Source organism: Bombus affinis, chromosome 6, assembly GCF_024516045.1.
Source record: "Bombus affinis isolate iyBomAffi1 chromosome 6, iyBomAffi1.2, whole genome shotgun sequence".
Lineage (NCBI taxonomy): Eukaryota > Metazoa > Arthropoda > Insecta > Hymenoptera > Apidae > Bombus > Bombus affinis.
Window position 1 is genome coordinate 8,436,049 of NC_066349.1, and position 19,477 is coordinate 8,455,525.

General features: G+C 29.5%; 3 protein-coding genes and 1 long non-coding RNA gene across 7 annotated transcripts in view; 2 read left to right on the forward strand and 2 right to left on the reverse strand.

The window, feature by feature from the left end:
- The window catches only part of LOC126917623 (uncharacterized), a 43,870-nt gene extending 37,049 nt beyond the window's left edge, over positions 1-6,821 (reverse strand). Inside the window, exons 1-5 of one of the 3 annotated variants that reach the window (XR_007711009.1) lie at positions 6,056-6,328; positions 5,754-5,860; positions 4,841-4,907; positions 4,510-4,577; positions 4,167-4,267 (exon numbers count right to left, since the gene is read on the reverse strand). This is a non-coding gene — a long non-coding RNA (uncharacterized LOC126917623). Of the gene's footprint in view, positions 1-2,917; positions 4,268-4,509; positions 4,578-4,840; positions 4,908-5,753; positions 5,861-6,055; positions 6,329-6,726 lie in introns of those variants that run through there. The other 2 variants (XR_007711010.1, XR_007711008.1) reach the window with 2 other exon arrangements.
- Positions 6,822-8,249: 1,428 nt separating this feature from the next.
- Positions 8,250-12,363, forward strand: LOC126917615 (ribosomal protein S6 kinase delta-1). Its single transcript, XM_050724683.1, has 6 exons — positions 8,250-9,184; positions 9,432-10,565; positions 10,663-10,796; positions 10,857-11,973; positions 12,053-12,148; positions 12,223-12,363. The coding sequence occupies exons 1-6, from the start codon at positions 9,089-9,091 to the stop codon at positions 12,322-12,324; spliced, it is 2,679 nt and encodes an 892-aa protein (XP_050580640.1). The 5' UTR covers positions 8,250-9,088; the 3' UTR covers positions 12,325-12,363.
- Positions 12,364-12,783: 420 nt separating this feature from the next.
- Positions 12,784-19,449, reverse strand: LOC126917613 (structural maintenance of chromosomes protein 2). Of its 2 annotated transcripts, none has more exons than XM_050724680.1 (8): positions 19,318-19,449; positions 16,281-16,703; positions 15,929-16,207; positions 15,085-15,858; positions 14,382-14,969; positions 13,701-14,322; positions 13,361-13,614; positions 12,784-13,278 (listed from the first exon to the last, which is right to left on the reverse strand). In XM_050724680.1, the coding sequence occupies exons 1-8, from the start codon at positions 19,432-19,434 to the stop codon at positions 12,853-12,855; spliced, it is 3,483 nt and encodes a 1,160-aa protein (XP_050580637.1). In that variant the 5' UTR covers positions 19,435-19,449; the 3' UTR covers positions 12,784-12,852. The 2 variants fall into 2 exon arrangements, with proteins under 2 accessions (XP_050580637.1, XP_050580636.1); XM_050724679.1 differs by lacking the exon at positions 19,318-19,449 and adding an exon at positions 16,920-17,190.
- Positions 17,472-18,574, forward strand: LOC126917622 (mediator of RNA polymerase II transcription subunit 29). The gene is made up of 2 exons (XM_050724699.1): positions 17,472-17,633; positions 17,824-18,574. The coding sequence occupies exon 2, from the start codon at positions 17,831-17,833 to the stop codon at positions 18,410-18,412; it is 582 nt and encodes a 193-aa protein (XP_050580656.1). The 5' UTR covers positions 17,472-17,633; positions 17,824-17,830; the 3' UTR covers positions 18,413-18,574.
- Positions 19,450-19,477: the final 28 nt, after the last annotated feature.

Here is a 19,477-nt window from a genome sequence, read left to right on the forward strand (position 1 = left end):
CCGAGAACGATGAGAAGAGATGGTTAAAGACGCCCAGTGCATCAAGTAGATCAAACATTTGTGTTGGTTTCCGGCAAAAGAGCATGTGAAAGGAATGAAGAGGAGAAATTCTTTTAACCAAATGACGTGAAGAAGAGAAGAGGGGAAAAAAGGTACAAAGGGTATAGAGAGCAGAAAGAAAAAAATAAAGAAGATAGGAAACGTCTGCGATTTTAAACCCTTTCGAAGAGAGAACTGAGGTAGCAGTCGGTAAGAAGGTTCGAGGAGGGTGGAAATAAAAAGTTCTGCAAATTTGAGTGGTGGTTTTAACGTTGGTCTACGAACTACCCCTGGCTGACCGTCTATAAAACCACCGTCTCGACTACGTTAATGCCACTGAAGGCGATTCGCCTACTTCGATCGATTGTAATTAAATGGAAACGCTTTTACCCTCCTCGCCCGATATCCTCGTCGCTCCACCCCATCATCTTTTTATCACGCCGCTGAATATTCGGTTGCGAAAGTTGATGATCGTAAGAAAACGCGATGTCATACGAGGCCCGTCAAAATGACTGAAGAACACACAATGTAAATAAGTATACCGGCTTAATTTTTCACGCTTTTAGATTTTAAACACTCATGACGAGTATTAATCGTTATTTTTAATAGTGCATTCGAATTCTTAAATCGTGTTCCTCAATAAACGTATACGCAGTAGGATTCAACTATGTCCAAGCCTAACGTTTTCACTAGTCTAAGCTTTCAAAAACTTTGAGAAAGCGCCAAGATTCTTATCAATTGTATAATCATTCGTTAAGTTAAATGTTCGAAACTTTTTTCAATAAAAGTGGAAGTTCGGAGCAGATGAATTTAATGGATGAAATTTCGCATGAAGTGTTAAGTGAACGTTAAATATTCAGCATAAATATTAATTAAAGAACATACAGATATCGTACGCAATATACATATATATAGACACGTAACAGTTTTATTGCTAGATTATCCACATACGATAGGAAAAGAATAAATGCACAAATTGTATGATAAGCGAGATTGAGATGTAGAGATATGGAGAAATATAATAAATATTGGTTGAGTGAAGAGAGAAGAAGGTGTATACTTGGTAAAAAAAAAGTCAAGGAACACTGAAACACTTATTAAAGGAATGCACAAAGCTCGGAAGAGGCAGAAGCTATTGTCAGAGACATATCGCATAAAAGTTATAGACTGGTATAGGAGTTTGAAAATGGCGAGGAGGAAGGTGCAAGAAAGCGAGAAGGAGAAGTATGAGATGGAACATGGGCAAACAAGTAAGGAATGCAAATAAGAAAAATGAAATAAATAAGTAAATAAGAATGTAGAAGGAAATGTAAATAAACACTTAACGTACGAAACCAAAAATATGTACAAAAGTAATATACATATGAATGGGAGAAGAATAACAATATTAAGATGTAAGAATGTTGAAGTATAGTACGATTATAAAGTATGTAAAAGCTGAAACAAATAAATACTACTACAACTACATACATCATAATTGTAATTTGAATTTAATAATTCTCAGTCTAAAAAATTGAAATTAAAATTGCAGATCAAAATAAACTTCCCTAAAAATAGGATCTGTCTGTATTTAATTGAAGACATAATCCCAACCATACATTTAATATTATAGAGAGTTAGTTAAACAAATTGAAAAACACTTTATCAAATATAAGATGATACTACAAAAGATGAATTTTATTATTAAATATTGTTTCAACCTCATCTGGACAAACATATAGGACAATAGGTTGAACAGAAATCAATATGGTTTCTGTAGGTACGTTTTATGAGACAAATTCAATATGATATCAGAAATACATATTTCGGTATAAACGAAGGAAAAAAGGACGAACCGGACCTTTTCAAACAGACCAAACCAGGGGATCCTTTCACTTTGTGTCGTTCTCGTAAGAGTATTACAACCAGTTCTCTGGCTGTCCGATCGGCAATGATTTCCAAATGGCATTCACGGTTCTCCGTTTGCAGTAAGCCGTAATACCGTAAATGTGGTCGATTGTAAGTGCAGATTTCCAGACGGACCAGCCTCGAGCAGAAAGCTCCACGTGAAATTGCAGCTTACATCTACACATCCTTCAATCCCCATCAAATTAAAAGCGGTATTCTGTTAAATCGTGTCCCACGGCCTTCATATACGAACAACCATCTTTCAATGAGAAACTTCTGTCAACTTTTGTCAACCGATTTTATAATTATCAGTATACATTTATTCATACGAAATATAAAGATTTATGTTATTTTATTTTACATTCATGTGCTAGAATTCTCTTTGATATGAGGAAGAAAATTTAGAAAATTCATCGATAAAATTTATAAACTTAAAAAAAAGTTCAATGTACGCGACTACCTTGATCATCATAAAGGGAATATTAATTTAAATAGTAAACAGAAGATCAAACATAAATTCTCGTTCGACCAACAAAGTTTATTCCTATAGAATTAAACAAGAAATTGAAAGTAATCAACAGACTGAAAGTAGCTCTGTAAACTATGAAAGCCACAAGTAAAATGCTTCGTGATGGTGTAAAATTAAAATGAGAAAAATAAGAAAAAATAACATAAGCTATTGGTTTTACGTAGAAATATTTGAATGAAGTAGAAGAAAGGGAAGTGAAAGAAAGTAAGAGAGTATTTGAACGCAGGTGAATAGTGACACCTTAAAATCGATTCGTTTACGGTACAGAAATAGACAGGAAACACCGTGTCCTGAAGGAATGCCGCAAATGGGACGGGGGATGCGATCGTGGCGTCGCTTCGCCGTATTAGAATTTAAAAGCATCTCGTTGACGTGACTCCTACCCTTCTGGCTTTCAAGTCACCGATAACGATCGACATTAATTAAAGTAATCGTCTTAGCGGTGGGAGCGCACAGGTTTCGTCGAGAATAAATAATTTATAAGATCTGGAGTGAGGTGGCGAGTACAACGAAGGGAGTACGACGAAGGACAAAGGGATGGCCGTTACGGAATATACATATTTATTCATCTAACAGGCGTACATTTTTTTGCATAATGTCTACAAAGTGCATCGACTACCAACTGCAATTTGAAGAACAGATATGGTTATATACCATACATAATTTCACGGTGGAAGACAAGGTTTATTGAATACCAAAGTTCTAATAAAATCCTAAAATGCATAATGATATAACGAACTTGTATTAATAGATTATGAAACGTTGTATACGTATAATCATAATCATTATATACTAAAGTAATCCTTTTCTTTCTTAAGTAGTCTTTAATTTTATACTATTATCGTTCGATAGATATGATGACTTGAATAACATTAAACAATGAAAATCTTAAATACAATTTATACAGAATATGACGTTACTTTTATGCAACTTGTCATTTAATAATTATTTTAAGAATTTAAGTTAAATTATTTACTCTGTTTTTGAATTCGATCATAGCCAAAAAATGATATACGAAGTATGTATTTATCTTATTCAATCGCTGCATTAAGAAAATATTAATTGCAAGTTATATATGCTTCATAGAGCAAATGCACCCCCCCCTTGTTTAACATATAAATTTATTGTTAGATATAAGAATAATTAAAGATGCGAATCTCATAGACAGAACATTGTTGCGCCATCTAGAAGCGAAATTGTATCTCATTGAAAGCAATCGATTGCACCATGCAACTGTCGTACCCTGTGTACGTAAATCCACATTATTATCTGAGAACGAGATCGTCTGTCGTTTTTAACTGTGGTTCTAATCACCGACGAGGTATAGAATAGACCTAATATGCAATGCTTTTTCACACCCCATATTTTTGAGGTAATTTTACTCTTATACCATTTTTATGTCGCATGCGACGTTATCGATTCAACATAGTAGTGGCCTGAACCGAAACAAAAGTTTCCTATGAAATTACAAATAAGAAATCGAATAGAACACATCTTACAAATGAAGTACCTACATACAGAATTGTATACTTCTGTAATATGTATCTTGTATGATAGACAGGAAAATGTTACTATTCACGGGTACAATAAATACTCGCGGTCACTATGCTCGTCAAAAATTCTACGTATACAACCAATCGCCCGTGTCGATTAGGACCTTTCATCTTTCGACATGATTGAGACCGGAGGAACAAAAATACATGCGACTCACGATTAGATGTGAAGAATGTTGTCTTCGATATTGTTCTGATCCAAGGAAGTTCGTCATCAAGCCATCATCAAACTGGAATCATCGAATTCAATGGGAGAAAACTGTAACAAAACATAGAATATTTTAATTTACTCGTAATGATGGTGTTAATTACTTTAAATGTTTGAAATAGTAAAAGACCAGTTTCTATTAAATAAAAATTTTTAGTAATAATATTCAATTCAAGAATGAAAAATGTTCAACTTGTCAAATTTTCAATCAGATTTTATTTTTTAATAAATAATAATTATCGTAGAATATAAAGAATTGAATTAAATGAAGTACAAAATATATAGTTACTGACGTTCTTTGGTTTTGAAACACCAGTAAGTCTTTTCCAGGGGACAGGAAGAACGGGAAGAAGTGACATACCTTTAACAAGATACGAATTGTTATAATTTATTTTGAGAAGTACAGTGATGATTAATAAAAAAATCTGACATAATAAAATATGAAATTCTATAAAGACAGAACTTTAATAACAAAAATGTAAAACTGCTAATAAACTCTAATTACTATAGGAATTGGAATGCTAATAAAAAAATTAAAAGTCAAACTTTAATTTCTAATCAATAATAATTACAGCGAAATACAAAGAATAAAATTAATAAAATACAATGTGCAAAGATTCTTACATGCTCAAATTTGAAGTACCGCTACATCCTTCCCAGAGAAGAGGAAAAAATGGAAATTATGAAAAACCTATAACAAAACATGTGAAATGCTATAATTTATCTTTGAAAACGGACTTTTGATTCTTAAAAAATTTAAGATAACGAAAAACAAAACTCTATTCAAACTTGAAATTTTAATAACAAAAAGAATTGAAAGTCACAAAAATTTTCTGGAAAAAAAAATTCTTATTAAAATACTACTTTTCTTCTTCTTCTTATCCAGTGTTCATTTATGAAAATACTGCTTTTTCAAAACTATGAAATAATTATTATTCATTTACCACAGAAAAATAGATATCATTTTAGAATATGAAATATTAAATATGCAGTTATTAGTTAAAATATTATTCAAATCTCTATTAATATTCCATAATGCACCCAATTTGAACAAATTATAACTCTGAATGTCCATTATTAGTGTTTCAAATACATTTTATACTAACGAAATATGTCTTCAAACTTGCCTGCAATAACATTTCTTCTCGAAAATAATAGGAATTACTGAAAAAATTGTGAAATGACAATATTATTGCAGAAAATTTGCGGGAATGCAGCAAAATATAAGTTATTTTAATTTCGTATTTAAATAGAACTTTGGAAATTCTACGTTAATGTTAAATAATAAAGCATTTCATTTAATATGATTGAAATAAAAAAATAATTTAATATGTATCTATATCCGAAATAAAAAAACGGTTAATCGTGTCTTCACCTTCGTATTCTTAATAAAACATAAAGTAGTTTATAATTTTGTTATATTAAGTATTAATGGTGTTAAAATTGCAAATTATTTGTAAAGAATCGATTACATACTAAATATCAAGAAAGAAACGTATAAATACGTTTGCCTTCATTAGAATAAGTCAAGTGTTACCGTATCTGCATAGAAAATTATCGAATTAATCAGGCACCGTGGCGTTTTTTCGAATTTCGTGGCGTCTCTCTAATGCCTCCAAATCTTCCTCGCAATCGAGCAATAATCTGCACAAAAAGAGACCGAAACATTAAAATAAGTATATAAAATTAACAAATTATACCAAAGTGAAGTAATTAATTGGGTTTTGGCGATTAAGGTTAAAGTTGCTTCTGAAAGCTCATTGTACAAGCTACCGGTAAATATGATAACAAAAAAAAGATCAAAGAATAGATTATAATAAATTAATGAATAAAACGTACATTAATTAGACATAGCAGTAGCGTGAATTTGATAGAAGAATCACTACAAAAATACTACGTAGTAGAAAGAGAACACTTGTTGCAGAGTATACATCTAATCAATCCGATTTTCGTCGATAGAATGACTCCCGTGTGCCGATTTACCAAACAGAATTCGGTTGGCAAGGGGTGAGGTGGACGTCGTCGATAAGTCGAGCGTGTACGAACAAGAGTCGTCGAATTCTTGGAAAGGATATGTTTCCAACAGGCCGATATTATGTTTCAAGAAAAAAACAATACGTCAGACTGAAACGCGGAGATACGCATATAAAGTAAACACGCACGAATTGATATAACGTAAACGAACAAAATTGAAATAAAATATCGTAAAATTATTATTACCATAAAATTGAATGACTATCGAATTATATTTTGTTAATTACCATAATTTGATGTATAAAAGAAAAGAAAAAGAAAGTAAAAAAAATAAGGGATAGACTATCAAGGAAAATAAAGGGAAAGAAGAAAGTCAAAGGAAATAAAAAGGAATAGAATTTCATTCTAATAATACGTGATTTGCGCCTTTCGATGTAGGTGATTTTGATTGAAAACTAATAACCACAATAATCACATCGAAAAACGACAAATCACTATAAATTGTATTATAAAACGAACCAAATGAATATTCTCACCATTTTAAACCAATGTCTACGTATCGTATATTAAATTTTCCACGTTTACGACGAATTCTCGACAGTTACTTCTTCTTTTCAATATGACAGCGCGCGAAATGGAATAATTTCAAATTTTAATTTCAAAATTCACCACCAGAGTACGATTGATTCAGGAACGTATCACGTTCTATCAGTACCCAGATACTAATCGGATTTTCCTGCAAATTTCCATATTCGTATGTTTACATGGAAATATGACAAATTACTATAAGTTGTGTTAACATATAGCAGACTAATAGTTATTACCAATTACGCCCAGCATTTAGTTAAATTGTTTCTCTTTAAATGACAACAATAAAAATATGAGAATTTTCATGATCGACCTCAAGCACTAAATCCGTTTGCAATATGTTAATAACTGTGAATACAGAACGATTCAAATTAAGATTCTCACTATTTTGAAGCATTTAACATGTCGAAGAATATTAAACTTTCCATATTTATGACAAACTTTCTGCAGTTGCTTCCACTTTTCAATACGAGATCACCGCGTGAAATGATGTAATTTAAAATTTAGTTCCTATTTCTGCCATCAAGAACACAGATGACTCAGGTACGTATTATTCTAGTATTATATTCTATTACCCAGATATTGCATTTTCTCGATACTTATTTTCATAAGAAATTCTACAAAAAATGAAAAAATTTGAAATTTTTACGCAAGTTAATTACATAATTCTTTCTAATATACATATAAATTATATATTATATGATGATAAAACATAAGATTTTGTAATAGCGTAGATATCTTATCGATAAATAGTATTAATTTATGTCGTGTTTTCCAAATATTAATATTCCGTAATATTACTATTTGAAAAAAAATACAAGCATTAATATTTCCTAATATTACTATTCGAAGAATGATACCAACCTAAGAATTATTCAATCTGCAGCCCAGAGTCTATCGCATTTATGTATGTAATGTATATTCCGTATACATACATGTATATATATTTCTATATATATAATCTTTTATTAGATATGTTTCCAAAATTCTTTTCTCTTCCATTAGACAAGAAATAAAATAATAACAAACATCATGAGACGCCATGGAATATTTCAAGATATCGCAAAACATTGTGTAAAAAGATATCACTCAAGATATCACGGAAGACATTACACAAATCTTAAGCCTCAATTTTAGTATGCTTATAAAGGATGATGTACTTGATCAGTATATATATGTATTTATCCATAGAAGCAAGTTGCTGTTGATTTTTTTACTCTTTCATTGTTCTTTTCGTCCTATTCATTGGACATAATTAAGTTATCCATAAATAAGAGTATGTATAAGTATAAAATTCTATATTTCATTTGCAATTATAGAATATCCTTTCTATATGTATTTTATTTATAATTTCATAGAGGACTTTAATTTTAATTTAAACCGCTACTATATTGGATCGATAACGTCGCATACGACACGAAAATGGTATGAAGTGTCATATATACACCACATAGTAGTGGATAGTAGAAACACGTGACACAAAATGCATCGAAGGTACGACGTGATATAAAGTCCATCCTTTATTTCTTCTGCGAATTACATAAACCAAAGAATAATATAATGTAAAGTACATGATTTCATAGAATTGTATTTTAAAAGATTGTATCATTAAAGCATTCTGTACAGCATATTGTAAATCCAGTTTAATATTAATGATTGTTCAAATGTAAACAAATCTGACAAGTTCTAAAATTAGCAATGGAGATAAGTATGCAGATATGTATGTTCATAAGAGGGTAGCTTTTAAAAAACGTCAATGATAATCACTTTACATTGTCCTACACGTCAATTTCTATTCCGATTCCTACTCTATGTATGTTGTTCTATTCTTAAGTCTATAACATCGCATCGCAAGCGCAGTACCACTCAGGTGGCGAAAAAGAAAGGGTTGAGTGGAAATAATCGTTCTTTTTCGTTCAGTTGCAATACATAAATAGTAAATAGTGAGACGAGATTGCATTGAGAATTGCAATCTAATTCATTGTGACAATTGTCGAAAATAGTAAAAGAAAACTCGTAATTCCACACTTGTTCATTTGTAATGCGTAGGAAATATACGAATTTCATAAGAAACATAAAGCCACATATGTTATAAATAATCATCTACAATAATTAACTAGTTTATCGCACCAATAAATGCAAATATATGTGAGTGACATTAATTGAGAATCAATCATTCGTGACATACATGCCACGTAAACGAAGAAAAAAGCTAGATGCATGAAAGTATGATGACAGAAATACACAAATTAAAACGATAAAACGATCAATTTATTGAGCTTCTGGTTTTATAGTTAAAGTGTATAAACAATGGCACCCACTAAAGACAAATGGGTGAGGCGTTTTATTATTCCAGAAACGACACGGCATAAGAAAGGCTTTACTATTTACAAAGTCACGTCTGTGGTATGATATAAAATATCAATATGATGTATATAGAGCGAAATAGTTCGATAATCAGATAAATTAACAATAAAATATCAAAGAAAATATCTTTAAATTCATTTATTTGCTTTTTCTCGTGGTTTTTTAATATTATATTAATTTTAAAAATTTATTTTTAATACATGTGATAAATTAACATATTCTATGATTTAATTATAGAAATGTTGTGAGCCATAATTTATAACTATATATATTTATATCTTTTTAGGTATTTTTGAAAAGCTCTCATGAAGAAATTTCTAAAGTATCTGTATGGAAACGTTATAATGACTTTAAGAAACTCCACTCAGAATTAAATGTATTATACTCGCAATCGCGAATTAAGGAAAGCTTTCCATCATTTCCAAAGCCAAAATTTTTTGGCAGATTTGAAGCTGAAGTTATTGAAGAGAGAAGGGAATGTGCATTAAAGTTTCTAGAATTTATAGGAAGGCATTCGTATTTATACTCTAGTGATATTTTCATAAAGTTCTTTGAATCTAGTCATGCAGATTATTATTTAAATGATTGCTCCCAATCTCTTAGTTCTGATACATCTGCAGAGGAGGATCGTCATACTTATATAAATTCTCTGCCAAATAATGTTTCCCAAAGTATTCTTCAACCTAAAAGTATTCAAACTTCATTGACAAATTTATCTGCTACTAAAAATGAAATAAAGCAGTCTCAGGAAGCACCCGAATCCAAAGAACAAATTTTATCACAAAATGATTTAAGTCATGAGACTGAAAATAAAAAAGTATCTATGACAAAAAGCAAGTATAATAAATTGCTAATAGAAGATAATGATCACAGTAAAATTGTCTCTGAATTAGGGGATAATCAATTAATTTGTAACAAAAATAACAATTGCTATAAAGATAAAAATTATAATGTTAGGAGTAATTCTGCAATTGTACAAACATCAGACACTAATATAAATACTGATACTACTAGTAACGATTTAAACACATCAATAAATACTCATGAAGATTCTGATCTACCACAATCATGGACAGATTCACCACAATATATTTTAATTGCATCTGCGCATATGAGTGCAGCTGTCAAGCACGAAGATCTTGCAGAGTATGAAGAGGCATTTACTCAGTATAAAATGGGAATCTCTAGTCTTCGATCTGGTGTTGAATCTGATACAAATAAAAAAAGGGCAGAAAAAATTAAAGAAAAGATATCAAAATATTTAGACCATGCTGAGAAGCTTTATAATAGATATTTAAATTGTAATATTTCAGTGTTAAATAAACCTATATCAGAACTTCAATATTACAAAGTATTGAAAATAATAGAGTCAGTAATGCTTGTGAAAGATATTCGTCAAAACTGCTTCAACATTGTAAAAGTAACATTATATAGATAATTTAAAGATGTAATTTGATTGCAACAAAAATATGGAACATCAAAGTAAATTCATTTAACATTTCTCTTAATAATTTCAGGCCATAGAAAAGTTATCTTCAAATAAAGAAAGTATAAGTAATTATATATTACGTGGTGAAATACCATACATGGTCCGTTTACATGCATGTGTTGAAACAGAAACAAGTGTATTCCTGATCCTACAACATCTGAGGTATGTATTAAGAATAACATTATCTGATATTCATTAAAAACTAACTGAATTACATTATAGCCATGGAAGATTGTGGGATTTTATAACATCACATTACAATCCCAATAATAATAAAAATTGTGATAAGAAAAATGCAAAAGATGATACTGAAAAAACAATCAATGTTAGTGATATTACTTTAAGGAAAAATGATGTAAATGAAACTGAAAGCACTATACTCAAGGAAAATGTAAACCTTATAAGTACAAATACCAAAGTACAAATGGAGATACATCCGATTACAGTAGAAGAACATTATGAAAAATATACCGATGTATCTACTACGCAATTATTAGAGAAGGCACAAATACTGTTACAATCAGTTAATGCAACTTTAAAGGAAAGTAATTCGGTTGTAAATCGTTTATGTGAATCAGATTGCTTCATAAATCATGAGAATAGTACTTCGTTATTAAATTTTAAAAACAGTATATACCAATCAAAAAGTTGCAACGAAGTATCAGTAGATATTAATGATATATCATTAAAAATTGATGGCATGAATGAATCCATTATAAACGAAAAAATACCTGAGAGAAATGTGATAACTTCTAATTACTTGTCACAAAATAATAGCAGTGCTAGTTCATCGTTAAAAAATAGTTACAAAAATCTTCACTTTGAAAGAAAAATGTCAACAAGTTCTTTAGATAGTACATATTTTGCAGTAGAGAATAAAAATGATAATATTCCAAAAAAATACGAATTAAATAAATTAAAAGAAATTAATAATCAACTAGAAACGAATACCTATTGCATATCAAATAATCAGCAAATTCAAAGAAATGTATTTCTAACGGAATCAACAAAAAACAGTAATGTTGACACTGAACAAGTACTTTGGACAATACCAGAAAATGTAGTTTGTCTTTGGTCTGCTGAAATACTTTTAGCGCTAGAAGCATTACATCAGCAAGAAGTTCTTGTGTTTGACTTAAAACCTGATAATATATTGCTTGATGATAATGAGCACGTACAGTTAACATATGTTGTACCTCGTCACGATATAGATTTATTAAAATACAAATATCCATACTCATCTCCCGAATTATGCACGTTTTCACCTATGATTCCTCTTACATCTGCTACAGATATTTGGAGTTTTGGTGTTATATTATATGAATTAATAGTAGGCAATGTATGTAAAAATAAAAATAAAAATTTTCTTACAGAAATATGATATAAGACAGATATTATATAATTACTTTCTATTGCAGAAATTTCAAGCAAAGCACCCCGGTCTATTTCAGTCACATTCCATACTTAACATTCCTAGCAAGCTTTCTGAAAATGCAAAGTCTTTGCTTCTTAATGTATGTATTTACATCACATTTTATATTTAAATGATCTATAAACATAAAATATAAATTTTTTGCAAAATTTGCAGATTCTAAGATATGAACCAAACGAAAGGATGACAATACCTGAGATAAAACAACATCCGTTCTTCAAAGATATTAATTGGTCAAATTTGGTAAATACACTCTAAAGCTATAAGAAATTTACTCTTATTGTGTTTTGGAGAATATATCGATATTAAAAAAATTCCCATCAATGATGGATTCCTTTTAAAACAGAGATTTATAATTCTTCTTTTGAGTAAGATATACATATTTGAACAGTATTTTACAAAAGCATTTATATATTCGCAAAATATTAAAATTTACTAATTATATGTATATTTTATAAAGATGTAGTTTATGAAGACAAAGTTAATTTTTTATCATTATCATTTATTATTATACTCATATGTAAATATATGTATATATAATATAATCGATATAATTCTAGAAATATAAATTATATTTCTATATCTTGATATGGAATCCAATATTTGGAATTTTTTTAATAATGAAAATATGATATACGCACTTCAGACATAATATATAAAAATTACTCAACATACTATTGTACAGGAGCATCATTTTAAAAAAATACTTATTAGATATAAAATTAATTTATATATATGTATATTTATACAAATAGATTTATGTAGATTGCAAAATGTATGATATATTTACTTAACTCTTATTCTTTCACTTCTAGACACTGTTGACATTCCATCAATAAATCTAGTTGTAAATATTACATTAGCATTGTTAAACATTCCATCCTTTAATGACACAACAATAAATTGTGAATGTTTAAAGTGTTTTTTTAACATTATACCAATATTCTCCGTATGAGAAAGATCTAATGCAGCATCAACTTCATCCAAAATATAAAGTGGAGCAGGTTTGAATAAAAGCATAGCCAAGATTAGGGACAAAGCAACCAAAGATCTTTGTCCCCCAGATAATTCTCCTAACGATTCTTTCCAAATTCCAGAAAATGCAATTTTCACTTCTAATCCTTCAGTAACTGTTTGATTCTCAGGGGGTTGCAATTTTGCATCAGCTCCTGGCAGTAAACTACTGAAAATTGATCCAAAATCTTTGTTTACCTAAAAATTAATATACAATGATTATATAATATAAATTTGATATATAAGTTAATTCAATTTAACTAAAATTAAATAACTATACTTGTTTCCAAGCTTCCAATAATGTTTCTTTCTTTTTCTCATCCAAATGGTTAATTGTCTCTAATATTTTTCGTTTGTCATTTTCAACTATTTTCTTTTTCTTCACCATTTCATTATATTGTTCTTCCTCTTTATCAAGAAGACTAATAGCACGTGTATTGATATTTCGACTTAAATTTTCACGGATCGATTGCAGCTGTTGTATTTTTTGTTCCATTTCATTCGGTTTATTGACATTAAAATCATAAATACCGCCTATAAAACATAAATATTCTATAAATACACTACTTAAAAATTAAAAACAAATGCAATATGTATTTGAAATGTAAAAAGAAGATTACCAGCTTTCCCAAAATAAATTTTATTCTCTTCAATCCATTCATACTTCCGTGTAAGTTCTGAAACTTTTTCTTTACAACTTGTAGCAATATTTTTAATTGAATTAATTTCATGGTTTAACTTTTTAATATCTAATTCTGCTTCTTTACTTTGTTTTATGATATCTTCTTTTCGTGTCATAAGCTTCTGCATATAAACATTTTGTTTATTAATAATGTCTTTTTGTTCTTTTATACCAGATTGTATACGTTTTACATTAGCTTTCACTTCATTTAATTCTTGTTCCAACACAGTTACTTTTTCTTTTACTACATTCAATTTTTCTTCAGATGCTACTAACTGTTCTTTCCCAGCTTCAATACTTTTCTGTAATTCTTTTATTTCCAACTTAAGCACTTCTGCTTCTTGTTCTCGTTTTTGCCACTCTTTACGGCTATTTTCAGCTTTTTTCTTTAATTTTTCTAATTCAGATTTGGCTTCCTTTAATTGTCTTTCACGGATATTACCAGCATCTTTCAATTGATGCTCCAGATTTTGAGCATGTGTAGTACTTTCCTTCTCATTTTTTTCTGCCACTGCCATTGTTTGCAAAAGTTGTTCAATACTTTTCTCCAAGGATTCAATCTGTAAAGAACTTATTAAGTAGCTAATTCATTCTTGTAAATTATATTTCTTCTACATACCTCTTCTTTTATTTTATAATATTCTGTTTGTTCTAATCTTTGTTTCACCATACCGATTTCATAGTTCCGTAAATCGAACGTTTGTTTTAATGAAGTGTATTTTTCAGCAACACTGTTTATATTCATCAATGTAGACTCGACATTTTGAAGCGCTTGTTTTTTGAAGTTTAATTTATTTTGTATAGTTTTTAATTCGTTTAATTTCAAAAGAACTGATCCAGTTTTTAATGGTGCACCACCAGATAACGTACCAGCAGGATCAACAACATCTCCTTCTAAAGTAACACACTTTTTCATTATATTATCATGAAATGCTATCTTTTTAGCAGTTTCAATGTCTTTACAAATAAAGATTTGTCCAAAAATCCATGTCATAGCGGGTGTAGTTTCAGCTGGAAAATCTATGAGAGACAATGCTGGTTGAACATTTTCCACACCACCTATCTTCTGTGCTAAATTAATTAATTGATTATCCATAGGTCTTCCATTTACTTTATTCAAAGGAATAATAGTTACACGTCTTTGTAACTGACCATGTTGAAGTATTTTCTTGCTAGTAGTTTCTGTATCTACTATTACATTATATAACTGAAATTTTTAAAACTCATTAAGATATTAAATTTGAATATACGAATATTACAAGTATTTATGAGCATAATAGTATTACTTAGAAAATAAATTTTATATAAAAATCATTAAATACCTTCCCTCCTGCAGCTATATCTAAAGCATATGCTGCTTTTTTATCTTTTACTGTGATTAATTTACATACGACTCCTTTCACAGAATCATGTTTAAAATTAGGATCTGGTTTTTGATATTCAAATTTAATTTGAGGATATCTTGATTCAAAATGATCCACTTCTTCTTCCAATGTTAATACTTCATTCCTTAATGCACGTTTTTCTTCTCTAAGTCGTTCTACAGATCCATCTTCGTAATTTAATTTCTTTAATTCGTATTCTAAATATTTTATTTCTTTTTCTTTGTTTTCAAGATCTTTAGTATATTTTTTGTATTCATCTCCAGTATTTTTTAAATCTACTTTCTTTTTCTTTAGTTGTTCTCTATTATGATTTAATGTCATTTCACATTGCTTATGTTGCGTTTGTGCTTCTGTTACATTTTGCTTGGCACTTATTAATTGCTGTTCCAGTGTTGCGTTTTCACCATCTTGACTTTCTAACAAACCAGAACTAATTTTTTGGTACTTTTCTTGTGCTAGTAATACTGCCTTACAATCCTGTTCATCTGTCTCTTTTAATGTCCTAAAAAGATCTTCAACTTTGGCATATTCTTTCTGCTTTAATGTAAAAGCATTTTCATCATCAACTACGTTAGCTTTTAATTGTTCTATTTCTTTTTTGCCAGTTTTAATATCTTCTTTATTACTATTAACTTCAGCTGTCAATTTAAATTGTTTCTTTTCTGCTTCTTTTAATTCATTCTCCAAAGATTCTAATTGACCTCCTGCTTCCTATAAAAATAAGATAGATGAATAAAAAATGTAAAAAATGTAACAATACATTTTTATTTAAAATACATACTGCATCCCTTTTTTTAGCCATTTCATCTAATTCTTTCTCTATATTCTTAAGTTCTTCATCACCAGCACTAATGTTTTTTTTTTTATCTTCTATTTTATTTTTGACATTTTGTACATTCTCTTCTGCATTCTGACATTCACTTAAGGCTGTCACATATCTCCATGCCAAGTAAATTCTCTTACAGTGATCTAATTCTCTTTCTATACGTTGAAACTCAACATATTGTGTTTTTTCTTCTTTAAGTTTTGCTAGTTTTGGTCCTATCTCTTCTTTTAAAATCTAAAATAAAGTGCTTTCATTCAATTACGTACTATTAAATTAGACAGACTTAATTATTAGAATTAATTCATACATCATTTATTTCCTTTAGTTTAGTATCTTTCTTTTCTATGGTTTTTAAAGCAGCTTCTTTCTTATTTTCATACATTCGAGTACCTGCAGCTTCTTCTATCATAGACAAAATTTCTATAGGCTTCATATTCAAAACTTTTGTAATTCTTCCTTGCATTATTAAAAAATGTGGATTATTTACATTCAATTGGACAGAACAAAACATATCTTGGACACGTTTATTTTGTACATTAGATCCATTGATTAAGTATTTATTTTTGCCACCAATTACAACTTGTCTTGTAACTGTTATCTCTTCATGATGTTCATATCCCATAGGTGACGAATTTCTATCTCTGTTGTCAAATGTTATAGTGACACTAGCTTTCTTTATACCTGCTTGGCCAGATTTATAAACTAAGTCTTGTAATGACGTTGCACGCACCTATCATAAAAGGATAAAAAATACGTTTCTTCCTATTAATTTAATACAAATATTAATGTCTGAGTAAAATTGTTTAAAGCATATTTATAATGTAACTACACGCAACTCGCATCACATTACTTACAACAAAGCCATAATTGTATTGAAAAGCAAGAGTACGCTGAGGTTACAGTTAAAATATTTCATTAATAAGAAAGGTAAAAAATAATGTGTCACCTGTCCAAGATTCGAAATTCCCAGAACAAAGCATATTGCATCGAGAATGTTTGATTTCCCGCTACCATTAAATCCTGTAATCGCGTTAAATTCTTTATCGAACCCATTTATTTCGATTCTTTTTCCATATGATTTAAATCCTTCCAATACCATGGACTTAATATACATTGTATAGTCAAGTAAATGTACTTGAAAATATCACTTCAATTGCACTTATCGCACTAAAGAAAACTATAAATTCAAATTGTGGACACTGACCGGTATAACACATCATTTAGGATAATATAGAGTGGGAACTTGAGAACAAATAGCCATCTGCAGCCACCGACATCTTTTCCATATTTGAGTTCCAAAATTCACTCAAAAATTTATGTATAAATCTCTCATTTAATTTTGTGGCTGTTATTACAATTATCAATAATTTCGATTAATATTCTGTTCCAAAATATAGCGAATATAATTTATTATAAAATATAAAGTGAAAAGTCATTTTACGATCTAGGGTATTTTAGAATGACTTTCCTAACACGCACCCAACCTATGGTATAAAATGTTAATGACGAGCTAGCATCTCGATCTAATTAAGTTTCGGTTTCAAACCACAACGAAACATTTTCGAATATTAAAAGAATATCATTTTATTTTTTAAATACTTTATTAGAGGAAAGGCGTGAGACTACAAGGAAAATAATTTCTTTACCACTAAAATAAAAGGTATCTTGAAAATTATTGAAATTAAAAATAGTGTAAAAGGTATAGAATCGGATATAAGATTACAATACAACTCAATAAATCAAAGTTTATATTATTTGCAGTATAATGATTTTTAATAATAACTGCAAATTTGAATTCTATTTGTGTTTATACATTATATATAGACCTTTTTAAATTATTGTATTATTAGGACCGCTATGAATATCCCACCGATTCAACAACCAGGAACAATTGGAGTAGGCCAAATGACACAGCCTGTAAATCCTCAGCTTCCTCAAAATCCACAACAAACGCAACAGCCACAGGTTCAGCAGCAACAGCAACAACAACAACAACAACAACAAACTCAAGAAAAGCTTGACAATATTTCCAAAGTTAAATCATTAATTGGTCCATTAAGGGAATCATTAGCCATAGCTCTTAAAACTGCAGCACATACATTACATCAAAACAGTTTGGTAGATGTTGGATCTCTAAAGGGTGGTGTGGATCAGTCTGATCATCGATTCAATAAAAATATGGAAGAATTTTATTCAATTTGCGATCAGATAGAATTACACTTAAAGACTTCTATAGAATGTCTATCACAAAATTCTAGCTCTGTAAGATACCTACCAGTATCTGTTATACCAACACGTACTGATACTATTGGAGCTCAAGAAGGACCTGCTTTAACATATCCTCAGTTTTTGATGACTGTAAGAGCTCAAGTTTCATTTCTTCGTGAAGTTCATGATACTTTATTTTCTGCTGCACAATCAATAACATCAGATGAATGAATGATTCTGTTAATAGGAAATTTATTATGATAAAAATAATAATTTATAATACTGTAAGTCCAATTTTTTATGTGTCTTTTTTTGTGCCTTGTCTTGTACATCATAATGCAATAATGTATAGTTATAGTACTTTAATAAAATTCTAATTTATTTTATGTAAAAGAGATTTTTATTTTATCTTTTTATACTATATATTTTTCTTTATTAATATATGTAAGATTCTTCATACCTCCATCTATAATAAGATATCAGTTCTGTGAATCATAACAAGTACATTATGTACGAACAATAAAACAAATCAGTAGTCATTCGATTTGTATGAACTCTTACTAGATGAACATACAATGGATGAACATGTTTACAATTATAAGAAGTAATGTCAAGACATTTGCATGAAAAAAAAGAGTACTAATATGAATATCATGAAATTTTAATTGTTCTATTCATTACTAAGTTCAACTGTATAAGACATAGAATTCTTGCACAATTTGCAATGCTTTCTACATATGTATATTTAAACATAAAAAACAAACAAATATCAGTATGTGGTCCCTAATGTATCCTTGTGTACAACAATATTGATTAGATATTCATTGGAATTAAAAGTATGATATTCAAATTAATGTTAATGTTAAGATAAAGCAGAAACAATATATCAATACAAAGAAACTTTTGCAAGAATTTTATATATTATAAGATGTTAACTCGTCCTATTATTTTTATCCAAACTGCTTATTTCGATCAAACCACAACTGACTGAGAAATGAAATACATCGATCTGAACATAAACAGAAGCAGATAAAAAAGTATGAAAGCTGGAAGATAGTAAGAAATAGCGGATCAACACAGAAAGCCGCTTATCAGCCGTATGTTTTAGTAAGCACGTAGAAATAGGAAGGACATACCGGTAAAAGAGGAGGGGAGGAGAGGCGTGCAGGAAGCGCTACTGTCAGTTGGATTGGTGTTTTGTCGCGGCGCGCCGAGTGATCATTTGAAAAGGAAGGACCACCTCTGTTCACCATATTTGGCAAACTTTCCCTAATATGGTAACGTCTACTTCTAAAT